The 12,684-nt window shown below is 49.8% G+C and overlaps 1 protein-coding gene across 2 annotated transcripts in view; it reads left to right on the top strand.

The window, feature by feature from the left end:
* The first annotated feature begins 12 nt into the window (after window positions 1-12).
* Window positions 13-12,684, top strand: part of BCKDHA (branched chain keto acid dehydrogenase E1 subunit alpha) — a 31,647-nt gene continuing 18,975 nt past the window's right edge. Inside the window, exon 1 of one of the 2 annotated variants that reach the window (XM_010380797.2) lies at window positions 13-153. In XM_010380797.2, coding sequence (XP_010379099.2) covers window positions 46-153 — 108 coding nt within the window. In that variant the 5' untranslated portion in view covers window positions 13-45. The remainder of the gene's footprint in view (window positions 154-12,684) is intronic. The other variant, XM_030941670.1, reaches the window with a different exon arrangement.

The following is a 12,684-nucleotide window of genomic DNA, read 5'->3' as shown; positions in this document are numbered from 1 at the left end:
TCTAGCCTACGTGAGTGCCGGACCGCTGAGTGGTTGTTAGCCAAGATGGCGGTAGCGATCGCTGCAGGGAAGGTCTGGCGGCCAAACCGAGGCCTGAGCCAGGCTGCCGTCTTGCTGCTGTGGCGGCCTGGGGCTCGGGGACTGGCTAGATCTGTGAGTACCTGGGCCCCAGGGGGTTTTCCCAAAGGGGATTAGGGATGTAAAGGCTATCTTCAGAGTGTGGGGTCTCTGAAGGATATGAAGGAAGGGCTGTCACAGAAGGGAAAAAGAGTGGGAGACCCCTTGGAGAAGACACCGAAGGGAAGATCTACCACTTCCTTAGGAGAAGAAAAGAACTTCCACTTCTTCAGGAGAGGACAAAACCCGTTTGCAACTTCTTTGTGGGCCCTGAGGGAGGGAGACGACTTGAAGAGAGGGATGGGGGTTCCTTATTTATTTATTTATTTATTTATTGAGGCGGAGTCTCGCTCAGTCGCCCAGGCTGGAGTACAGTGGCGGGATCTCGGCTCACTGCAAGCTCCGCCTCCCGGGTTCACGCCGTTCTCCTGCCTCAGCCCCCCGAGTAGCTGGGACTACAGGCGCCCGCCGCCACGCCCGGCTAATTTTTTTTTGCATTTTTAGTAGAGACGGGGTTTCACTATGTTAGCCAGGATGGTCTCGATCTCCTGACCTCGTGATCCGCCCGCCTCGGCTTCCCAAAGTGCTGGAATTACAGGCGTGAGCCACCGCGCCCGGCCGGGGGTTCCTTATTAACTGCCACTCATATTCAGGGGAGGTTCCTTGGAGGGACAGGGGAAGACCGCGAGACCTTTTCCCTCAGGGTTTGGAGAATGAAACTGGCTTTATAAAGGAGAGACTTTCTTCTGGGCAAAGATCCCTCTTCAAGAAGAAGAAAAAAGAGAGCAGGTCCCCTTGTCGCAGGCTGCATAGGGCCTTGTATTTCTTTGCTCCTTTGCAACAATTCTGATTTTAAAATGAATTGTGTAAAAATATTATTTGGTTCCTGTGTCTCCTGATCGAATATCAAGACAGGGAATTCGTGTGTTCTGGACACTATACAGAGGAGATGATTAATATTTGTTGAGTTAATGTGGGGAAAAAAGGAGGGAGAGAGGTACAGACAGGGCACTTGGCCCACATGGCCCACATTTCTTAGAAACACTTGAGAAGGCTTTGTTTCTTGTCAAAAGGGTTACAATCCCTTCAGGTGGATGCTGTCAAAATTATACTGCAAAAAACCTAGGTGGAGGCCTCTCTTTAGAGGGGGAGAGGCAAGGGGTTGCAGAAGAGCTTTGAACTACATTTGACAGATAGGAGAGCAGTGGTTACATGAGTGGATTCATGTCCTTGCTCTGCCACTTTCCACTTGTGTATTGGACAACGGACTGTACCTCTCTGGGTCTATGGACCTAATTTCCCTCTCTAAAATATTAACAGTGGCCACCTCATAGGACTGTGAACAATTAATATGTAAAATGCTAAGGACTGGACCTGGCACATCATAAGGGCAATAGGAATGTTGGTCATTGTTGATAGTGAGGGTGGAGGGAAGGGACAGAAACTAACGTTGGAGATGGGGAGAAGAAAGGGGTGACCTTGGGAAGGCCTGGATTGGTGAGGCCCTGTGGAAAAAAATCTTAAAAGATCTTGTGAGGTTGAGTCTGATCCTCTGATCCCCAATCCATAAGGAGGAGAAGATGGAATCTGTGGAAAGAAGCTCTGGGTAGGGGGACAAATGGGAGGAGGGTGAAGAGGATGGGCCAGGAGTAGGAAGAAGTAGGTATCTAGGAATGGAGTCACTTGAAACAGGTAAATGCAGAAGGGCTGCAGGAGCAAGATGTGGGTAGGGCAGTCTCCTGCCTTTGGGCTGGAGACCTTTTCACTGTTTTTTTTTTTTTTTTTTTTTTTTGGAGCAGTTCATATCCTCCACAGCTGATCTCAGTCCCAGGAGCCCATTGGCTGGGCAACTGGGGCGGGAGGTGGGCAGGACTGGGGCAGGCTAGGGAAAGGTCATTTAAGGCTGATTAAATCTTTCTCTCCTGTCTCAATCTCCTGATTACCTTTCCTCTTGCTTCCCCTCCTTCATTTGTGGTGGGGGAATGGGGAGGGAAGAAGTCCCTACTTTTACTTTTTTTATATATCTTTAAATTTGTATTATCTTAGAGTTATTGTTTTTTCCCCTTTATTTCTCCCACCTGTTCTTTCTCTCTTCTTTCTTTCCTCTCCTCTTCTCCTCTCCTCCTCCCCTCCCCTCTCCTTTTTCTCTTCCTGTCTTGTCTCGTCTCGTCTCTTCTCTTTTCTCGCTTTCTTTCTGTACCTCTTTCTCTCTTTTCTTTTTCTTTTTTTTGAGACAGAGTTTCGCTCTCTCGCCCAGGCTGGAGTGCAGTGATGTGATCTTGGCTTACTGCAACCTCTGCCCACCGGGTTCAAGCAGTTCTCCTGCCTCAGCCTCCCTAGTAGCTGGGATTACAGGCGTGCACTATCACGCCTGGCTAATTTTTGTATTTTTGATAGAGACGGGGTTTCACTATGTTGCCCAGGCTGATCTCGAACTTCTGGCCTCAAGTGATCTGCCTGTCTTGGCCTTGAAAGGCATGAGCCACTGCACCCAGCCTTTTCTTTCTTTTTTTTGAGACAAGGTCTCACTCTGTTGCCCAGACTGGAGTGAGTGCAGTGGTATGATCATGGCTCACTGCAGCCTCAACCTTCTGGGCTCAAGCAATCCCCCCACCTCAGCCTCCTAAGTAGCTGGGACCACAGGCATGTGCTACCACGCCTGGCAGTTTTTTAATTTTTTTTTTTTTTTGAGACGGAATCTTGCTCTGTTGCCCAGGCTAGAGTGCATTGGCACGATCTCGGCTCACTGCAACCTCCACCTCCCAGGTTCAAGTGATTCTCCTGCCTCAGCCTCCTGAGTAGCTGGGACTACTGGCGTGCACCACTGTACTCAGTTAATTTTTGTATTTTTAGTAGGGATGGAGTTTCACCATGTTGACCAGGCTGGTCTTGAACTCCTGACCTCAGGTGATCCGCCTGCCTTGGCCTCCCAAAGTGCTGAGATTACAGGCATGAGCCATCGCACCCAGCCGCGCCTGGCTAAGTTTTAAATCTTTGTAGAGATGGAGTTTTGCCATGTTGTCCAGGCTGATCTCGAACTCCTGGACTCAGGCGATCTTCCTGCCTCAGCCTCCCAAAATGCAGGGTGACAAGCGTGAACCACCTTGTCTGGGCATATTATTCAATTATGAGTTTTAGTAGCCACAAGTGGACTGGGCGCAGTGGTTCACGCCTGTAATCCCAACATTTTGAGAGGTCAAGGTGGGCAGGTTGCATGAGGTCAGGAGTTCGAGACCAGCCTGGTCAACATGGTGAAACCCTGTCTCTACTAAAAACACAAAAAAAATTAGCCGGGTGTGGTGGCGTGTGCCTGTAATCCCAGCTACTTGGTAGGCCAAGGCAGAATAATTGCTTGAACCTGGGAGGTGGAGGTTGCAGTGAGCTGAGATCGCGCCACTATTCCCTAGCCTAGGTGACAGAGCAGCCCTCTGTCTCAAAAATAAAATTAATAGCCCAAGTGGTTGGTGGCTGCCATATTAGATGGTGCAGGGTTTTTTGTTTTGTTTTTTGTTTTTTTGCGATGGAGTTTTGCTCTTATTACCTAGACTGGAGTGCAATGGCAGAGTCTTGGCGCACTACAACCTCCTCTTCCTGGGTTCAAGCGATTCTCCTGCCTCATCCTCCCGAGTAGCTAGGATTACAGGCAAGCACCACTATGCCTGGCTAATTTTGTATTTTTAGTAGAGATGTGGTTTCTCCATGTTGGTCAGGCTGGTCCCGACCTCAGGTGATCCACCCACCTCGGCCTCCCAGAGTGCTGGGATTACAGGTGTGAGCCACCACGCCTGGCTAAGATCATGCAGTTTTTTCCAGGTGGAGATGAAGAAATAGTCAGGAAAAGGTTGAGAGGCTGTATAGTTGTGGACAGATTGGATTGAATTACTGGGTTCACTGAGGAAGGTCGGATTAGAAGGAGAGGTGAGGCTGCTTTACTTGTCCCTGACTTCTTGCCCCTCCTCTGCCCACTCCTTCATTGAATACCATGCTGCCCTGCAGATGTGTTTGCCTGATTTTCACCTCCCTTCCTGTCTCTGTTATCATAGCAGATGTTTTAGTGCTCAGGGAAAGGAGGAGGAAGGAAACTCAGTTTGTCAAGGAATCGTGAGTCAGTTTCTCAGCCACCACCCCAGGCCTGGGCTTGGCTAAGTCATTTCACCTCTCTGACCCTGGCTAGTTGGGTGAGTAGAGTCCCTACCCTGTTGGAAGTCAGGAAGCACCTGGAGCTCGGTCTGTGCTAATTATCAGTGACTTTATTTCTGTGACCCAGCTCTTCAGGGGCAGCCTATCTGGGGGGTTCCAGTGCCCTGTGCAGTATCTCAAAGTGGTAGGTACTCAATGTGTTATTAGTCCGTTCTCAGGCTGCTAATAAAAACACACCCAAGACTGGGTAAGTTATAAAGAAAAAGAGGTTTAATGGACTCACAGTTCCACATGGCTGGGGAAGCCTCACAAACATGGTGGAAGGCGAATGAGGAGCAAAGTCACATCTTACATGGTGGCAGGCAGACAGAGTGTTTGCAGGGGAACTCCCCTTTATAAAACCATCAGATCTTGTGAGACTTATTCGCTATCACAAGAACAGCACATGAAAGATCCACCCCCGCTGGGCTTGGTGGCTCAAGCCTGTAATCCCAGCACTTTGGGAGGCCGAGACTGGCAGATCACAAGGTCGGGAGATCGAGACCATCCTGGCTAACACGGTGAAACCCCGTCTTTACTAAAAAATAAAAAAACTAGCCGGGCAAGGTGGCGGGCGCCTGTAGTCCCAGCGACTCAGGAGGCTGAGGCAGGAGAATGGCATAAACCCGGGAGGCGGAGCTTGCAGTGAGCTGAGATCCGGCCACTGCACTCCAGCCTGGGCGACAGAGTGAGACTCTGTCCCCCCCCCCCAAAAAAAAAAAGAAAGATCCACCCCCATGATTCAGTTACCTCCCAGTGGCTCCCTCCCACAACGTGTGGGAATTATGGGGGCTATAATTCAAGATGAGATTTGAGTGGGGACACAGCCAAACCATATCAGTGTGTATTGTGGGATGAATGGAGATGGTCATTATGGTCTTCTAAGTGTATGGGTCCATCTCTTACTTGGTAGTGTGTTAAGAAACCTGGTCTCCTTTTTCACATCTTGAAGTGCTGTATGGTTTACAATGCCAACCCTAATTTTTTATTATATTTAATACGCCAATAGTGCAAGGCTTTTATTGGTAGTACTCTCTTATTACAGGTGGAGAGACTGAGGCTCAGAGGTGAGGTCTGAACTTGGAGCTCTGGACTCCAAAGCCCAGTTTCTTTTCATGGTACCAGGCTGCCAGGAGGAGAAAGGATGGAGCTTAGATTCAAGTCTTGCAGCATCCTTCTTAGTCCAGTATTGGCTTATTTTATTTTATATTTTTTTGAGACGGAGTCTTGCTCTGTCACCCAGACTGAGTGCAGTGGCGTAATTTCTGTTCACTGCAACCTCTGCCTCCTGGGTTCAAGTGATTGTTCTGCCTCAGCCTCTTGAGTAGCTGGGACTACAGGTATATGCCACCTTGTCGGCTAAGTTTTATATTTTTAATAGAGACAGGCCGGGCGCGGTGGCTCAAGCCTGTAATCCCAGTACTTTGGGAGGCCGAGACGGGCGGATCACGAGGTCAGGAGATCGAGACCATCCTGGCTAACACGGTGAAACCCCGTCTCTACTAAAAAAATACAAAAAACTAGCCGGGCGCGGTGGCGGGCGCCTGTAGTCCCAGCTACCCGGAGGCTGAGGCAGGAGAATGGCGTAAACCTGGGAGGCAGAGCTTGCAGTGAGCTGAGATCCGGCCACTGCATTCCAGCCTGGGCAACAGAGCGAGACTCCGTCTCAAAATAATAATAATAATAATAATAATAATAATAATAATAATAGAGACACGGTTTCGCCATGTTGGCCAGGCTGGTCTCGAACTCCTGACCTCAACTGATCCACCCGCCTTGGCCTCCCAAAGTGCTGGGGTTACAGGTGTGAGCCACCACATGTGGCCAGGCAGGTGATTTTTCTTGTCTTTCCCTCTTTCCACTTCAGTCCCCCTGGCCATCTTTCCCTTCCTTGAATGTGCCTCCTCCCGCCTGGAGGCCTTTGTAGGTATGAGGTCCTTCAGATGGTGGCTGACATGACACTTCCTCAGGGAAGCGTTCCAGACCCCAAACACCAGGTCTCTGTCTGTGAAACAGGGACAGTGGCACCTGCCTAATCTGCACGCCTTTCCCTTCTCATGAGATATCCTGGGAAGGGGGGCTCAACTCTTTACTCTGTTTTAGGGCAGAGTGCCTTTGAGCTCTGGAGAGAGTGGGTTTGGATGGCCTTAGCTACCCTCGATACGGAGGACTTGGAGTTAACTGGCACCATCCACAAAGCCTTGCATGCACTGGACCTGAACAAGTCGCTTAGCCCTTCGGAGCCTCACCTACCACCTGTCTTTGATGGAGTTGTGATAACAGTGCCTGCCCTGCCTGGATACCTTCTGGGTTCAGTGAGCACATAGGTATAAATAAAGTGCTTTGAGTGGCACCTTGGCATGTAGTTATTCTCTGACCCGTAGCAGCCATGCCAGTCTTCAGGGTCGCAGGCTGCCAGGCTTTCTTCTCTTGCCTTGGAGCCTTTGTTGTTGCCTAGGACTGAGATGTTGTGACCCCTCGGCTCAACTCGCCCTTCTCTAGGAAGCTTTCCCTGGTGTGCCATCTGATGCTGGTGCTTCCTGGAGGGGTACTCGCTGATGCTAGCTGGTGAGCATTCCTGCCAGAGCTGCGGCAGGTACTTTCCCCACCTCTCCACCAGCCTGTGAGGTGGATGCCATCTCCACGAGGGCACGCAGGTCCACAGAGACTGGCTCCTGTCCAAGGCCACATGACTGGAAAGAGCCAGAACCCGATTCAGGCACCGGCAGTTTAGCCCTGGAGGCCCTCATCCTACCTCCCACGTGGGTAACCACTGTACGTCTTGCCTCCTCTGAAATCTCTGAAATCCTCCTTTGAAATCTTTTTTTTAATTTTAAAATTTTGTATGTATGTATGTATTTACTTATTTATTTGCTGCTGCTGTTATTGTTTTGAGACAGAGTCTTGCTCTGTTGTCGCCCAGGCTGGAGTGCAGTGGGGCGATCTTGGCTCACTGCAACCTCTGCCTCCTCAGCTCAAGCGATTCTCGTGCCTCAGTCTCCCGAGTAGCTGGGACTGCAGACATGCCTCACCATGCCTGGCTAATTTTTGTGTCTTTAGTAGAGATAGGGTTTCGCCATGTTGGCCAGGCTGATCTTGAACTCCTGGCTTCAAGCGAACTGCCTGCCCTGGCCTCCCAAAGTATTGAGATTAGCGTGAGCCACTGTGCCTGGCCAAAATTTCATTATTTATTTATTTATTTGAGATGGAGTCTCACTCTGTCACCCAGGCTGGAGTGCAGTGGCGTGATCTGGGCTCACTGCAACCTCCACCTCCCAGGCCCAAGCGATTCTCCTGCCTCAGCCTCCTGAGTAGCTGGGACTACAGGTGCATGCCACCACAACTGGCTAATTTTTGTATTTTTAGTAGAGATAGGGTTTCACCATCGTGATCAGCCTGATAGGCTGGTCACGAACTCCTGATCTTAAGTGATCCACCTGCCTCAGCCTCCCAAAGTGCTGGGATTAAAGGCGTGAGCTACCGCATCCAGCCATATTATTTCTTTATTTTCATTTGGCTTATCTGTCAACTTGACACTTACTTATTTTTTTAGGCTACTCAGGTGAAGCAATGTGAGTAAGATCACCTCTTGATTGTAACTTGTGTGTTCAGTGTTTGTCATTCATCCCTCCCTGTCTCCAGCCCTCAGTTCAGGGCATGATTTGGAGCAAATGTTCAGTATCTGTTTAACAAGAACAATCATGAGAAATACTTATTCGCTACTTGTGTTTATGAAACACTCGTTATGTGCCAGGCACTGGGCTGAGCAGTCCACACAGGTCACCTCAGTTAATCCTCACGACAACCCGTGAGGTAAGTACTTATACCACCCTCGGTGTACACAGGAGGAAACTGAGGCTCTGGGAGTTTTTCTTTAAAAACAATTTTCTTTTTTTTTTTTCCTTGAGACAGTTCTTACCTTGTCACCCAGGCTGGAGTGCAGTGGCGTGATCTTGGCTCACTGCAGCCTCTTGGGCTTCAGGGATCCTCCCACCTCAGCCCCTCGAGTAGTTGGGGAGTGCAGGTGTGCACCACCATGCCCAGCTAATTTTTCGTAGGGATGGGGTCTTGCCGTGTTAATCCAGGCTGGTCTTGAACTCCTGGGCTCAAGCGATCCACTCCCCCTTGGCCTCCCAAAGTGCTGGTATTACAAGCGTGAACCACCACACCCGGCCTTAAATTTTATTTATTTATTTATTTATTTATTTATTTATTTATTTATTTATTTAATTGTTTTGTAGAGATGAGGTCTCACTATGTTTCCCAGGCTGGCCTCGAACTCCTGGACTCAAGTGATCCTCTTGCCTCAGCCTCCACAGTAGCTAGAATTACAGGCGTCTGCCACTGCTCTTGGCTCAGGGAGCGTAAGTCACACAATCAGGCAGCGGTCTGCTCAGTTAAGAGTCCATGCGCTTAGCCATGGTGCCTTCAAATGACTCCACCAGGGCCACCCCAGTACTTCCTGGGCAGACCAGACCATCCAGGGCGGGCAGGTTGTGCTTTCCTGCGTGGTGGGAGAGGACATGGCATGAAGCTTTGTGTAAATCTGTACAGCCTCTGCCATTGTAAATCACTGGGCCACCAGGACAGACTACCCCCATCCCCTACCAAAAACTAGAAGAATGGATGGGTGGAGTCGCATCCTTCCTCTGCAGGCATCTGACCACCCACTCCCATTATGGAGCATTTCCTCAGGACCAGGGCGGTGCGGAGCCCTTTGCATAGCTCACTGAATTGGTGCAGCAACCCTGGGGCTGGGGACTACCGTCATCTCCACCAACCCAGCAAAAAGGGGAGGAGGGTACAGCCAAGGCCCAGCTCCAGTATATGGAGCACACTGGGGTGCCATGAAGATAGCTGTCCAGCCTCTAGAGGCTGACAGTCCTGCCCTGACACCCTGGTTTGTTGTCAGACTCTGGCCTCCCCTCTTAGTGCCCGTCTGAAGACTTCAGCCTTCGGTCCTCTTCCATCAGCATGCCGTCTCCCCTGTGCCTCAGTCTCCGTCTCTGGAGTATCTGCTGGTGCCATAGTTTGGTTTTATTGTTCTCTGAGACAGGGTATCACTTTGTTGCCCAGGCTGGAGTGTACTGGTGCAGTCATGGCTCACTGTAGCCTTGACCTTCTGGGCTCAAGCCATCCTCTCACCTCAGGCTCCTGCAACTCCAGTATCTGGACTACATGCCACCATTTCCAGCTAATTTTATTTTATTTATTTATTATTTATTTATTTATTTTTAGATAGAGTCTTACTCTTGTCACCCAGGCTGGAGTGCAATGGCGCCATCTCGGATCACTGTAACCTCTGCCTCTCAGGTTCAAGCCATTCTCCTGCCTCAGCCTCCCAAGTAGCTGGGATTACAGGCACCTACCATCATGCACGGCTGTTGTTTGTATTTTTAGTAGAGACAGGGTTTCACCACGTTGGCCAGGCTGGTCTCGACCTCCTGACCTCAGGTGATGGGCCCTCCGTGGCCTCCCAAGGTGCTGAGATTATAGGCGTGAGCCACCATGCCCAGCCTTCCTGGCTGATTTTACAATTTTTCAGAGACAGGGGTTTTGCCTAGGCTGGTCTCGAACCCCTGGCCTTAAGTGATCCTCCTACCTCAGCCTCCCAAAGTACTGGGATTACAGGCATGAGCCGCTGCACATTGCCACAGTTTGATTTTAAAATCCACTTTAAGGTGCAATTAGTTCTTCCCAGCTCCTCTTTTCCCCATCCTCATAAAGTGTAGTCACTTCCCTTTCTCCCACTTCTCACCTTCCTAGGTTTTGTTTTTCTCTCTCTTACCAAGTTTTGAGTATGTAATACATCCCAGATCGGTTCTGCAGCCTTCTTATAGATGAGGAAATTCAGAGAGATGAAGTGTTTTTGCAGAGAGCCACACAATGAGCTAAGAAATTGGAACCCAGGGCAGTAGAACTCCAGAGCCAGGGATCTTAACTGCCCATTCATGCATTCACTCAGGAATTCCCTCGAGTGCCTGCTGTGAAGGCAACCTGGACGCTGTCTCTGCCTTCCTGGGATTGTGGTGTGTGTGGGAGAGAGACACGAAACAGAAGAATCTTCTAAGTCAGTGGCTGGCTGTGCTGGGTACTCAGAAGGGGGAAGCGGTGTGCTGCAAGAGGCCGGCTGCTTCCTCCTCACAAGGGGAGGCCTACGGTGACATTGCCAGGCCTGAATCTGCCCTGCCATTGGGAGTGTAATTTCCTCACAACTACAAATGCAAATACACACTGAACATGCTACCCCGCTGGAACTGTTGACGGCTTGTTCACTGCAGTTAAAGGAAGATGGAGGAACACATTTGAGCACCCATGTGTGAGATCCAGCTCATGGCAAACCCCGCCCTTCTTTAATGTCCGTGGGAAGTGAAGCCACCATTACTGACCTCGGAGGAATCCTGGGAGTAGTGGGAAGAAAAGTTGCAGATATTTGAAAATCAGGCTGCAGGGGTAGTTGGGGTGAGGAGCATGGACGTCTATGAGCCTGAATCTCAGCGTTGCCCGGTTAGAAGCCCAGTCCTGATGTAATTTTTTTTTTTTTTTTTTGAGACAGGGTCTCACTTTGTCCCCCAGGCTGGAGTGCAGTGGCACAATCTCAGCTCACTGCAGCCTCATCCTTCCAGGTTCAAGCAGTCCTCCTGCCTCAGCCTCCCAAGTAGCTGGGACCACAGGTGTGTGTCACCACATCTTTCTAATGTTTGTATTTTTTTTGTAGAGACCAGGTTTTTCACTGTTGCCCAGGGAGGTCTCAAACTCCTGAGCTCATGTGATCCTCCTGCCTTGGCCTTCCAAAGTGCTAGGATTACAGGCGTAAGCCACTGTGCCCAGCCCAATTTTTTTTTTTTTTTTTTCAAATTTGTGGTCTGGTACAGGTTATTTTACCTCCCCAGGCCTCCGTTTCCTCATCTATTCAAGGGCAATGGTAGATAATCCCCCTCACAAATTCCCCGGGGAGTCAGTAGTCTTGCGCGTGCCAGGCTTAGCTGGTTTACAACAGGTGCTTCATAAGGGGGAGCTGTTGCTTCATAAGGGGGAGCTGTTGCAACGCCTTGGCAAGTTCTAGGCTGCCTAGCTCCAGAACTAAGTCCCAGTGAGTTCATATCCCTTTGAGCATTTATAGGCTTCTCACAGGTCCCCTGGACTTTCTCAGCCACTCCTCATCTGACCTGAGGAGGTGTGATGTCCTTGCAGGACTCCTCCAGCCCCTCTGAACTTTTCTTTTGTTTGAGACAGCATCTTGCTCTGTTGCCCAGGCTGGAGTGCAGTGGTGTGATCAAGGCTTACTGCAGCCTTCACCTCCTGGGCTCAAGCGAGTCTTCCACCTCAGCCTTCCAAGCAGCTGGAACTACAGGTGTATGTTACCATGCCTGGATAATTTTAAAAATTTTTTGTAGAGATATGATTTCAGGCCTGTCTTGAACTCCTGGGCTCAAGTAATCCTTGAGCCCAAAGTATTGGGATTACAGATGTGAGCCACCTTGCCAGGCCCTGAGCTCCTTCTGTCTTCCATGAAGGATACACTATTCCTCGCCTTTTGTCTTTTTTTGTGTATGTCGCAGGGTCTCTGTTGCCCAGGCTGGGATGTGGTGGTGCGATCTGGGCTTACTGCAACCTCTGCCTCCCAGATTCAAGTGATTCTCCTGCCTCAACCTCTTGAGTAGTTGGGATTACAGGTGTGCGCAAGCCCGCCCAGCTAATTTTTGTATTGTTGGTAGACGTGGGGTTTCACCATGTTGACCAGGCTGGTCTCGACCTCCTGAAGTATTGGGGTTACAGGCGTGAGCCACTGTGCCTGGCCACTTTTGTCTTTTGCATGTTCTGATCCCCTTGCCTGGAATGCGCTTTCGCTGCCTCCTGGTTATCCCTCATGTTTCAGCTCTAACATCACTTCCCCAGGGAAGCCTTACCTTCCATCTCTTCTGCTGTAGGATAATATGAACCACTGTCATCGTTACTTGTTCAGCATCCGCCCTCCCTGCTAGGCAGCAAGGACAGATATCTTGCCTCTCTTAGGTCCCCAGAACCCAGCACACGGCTTGGAACACGTCAGGTGCTTCAATATTTGTTGAATGAGTCAGTCTCGGCTTGCAGAGGGAGCTGGGACCAGAGTAGAGTGGACACTGAAGCGTGTGTAGCAGTTTGCCAGGCAATAGGGAAAGAGACCTTCTCATGAAGCAAGCAGAGATGAGAGGGAGAAATGAGAATAGCTAAGATTGTTTTGAGCATTTGTTATGTGGCTTACAGATACTTTGCTGAACATTTTATTCACATGATCTTGTTTAAGCCTCTCATTTCCATGAGGGATTCTCAATTTTTATAGACAAGGAAGAGGACACATGAAGAGGGAAGTTACTTTGCCGTATCACCCACTAAGGGATTTTTTTT

The sequence above is a fragment of the Rhinopithecus roxellana genome, chromosome 12, assembly GCF_007565055.1.
Source record: "Rhinopithecus roxellana isolate Shanxi Qingling chromosome 12, ASM756505v1, whole genome shotgun sequence".
NCBI classification, from domain to species: domain Eukaryota; kingdom Metazoa; phylum Chordata; class Mammalia; order Primates; family Cercopithecidae; genus Rhinopithecus; species Rhinopithecus roxellana.
Note: the sequence above shows the minus strand (reverse complement) of the source record. Positions and strands in the feature narration are given on the sequence as shown.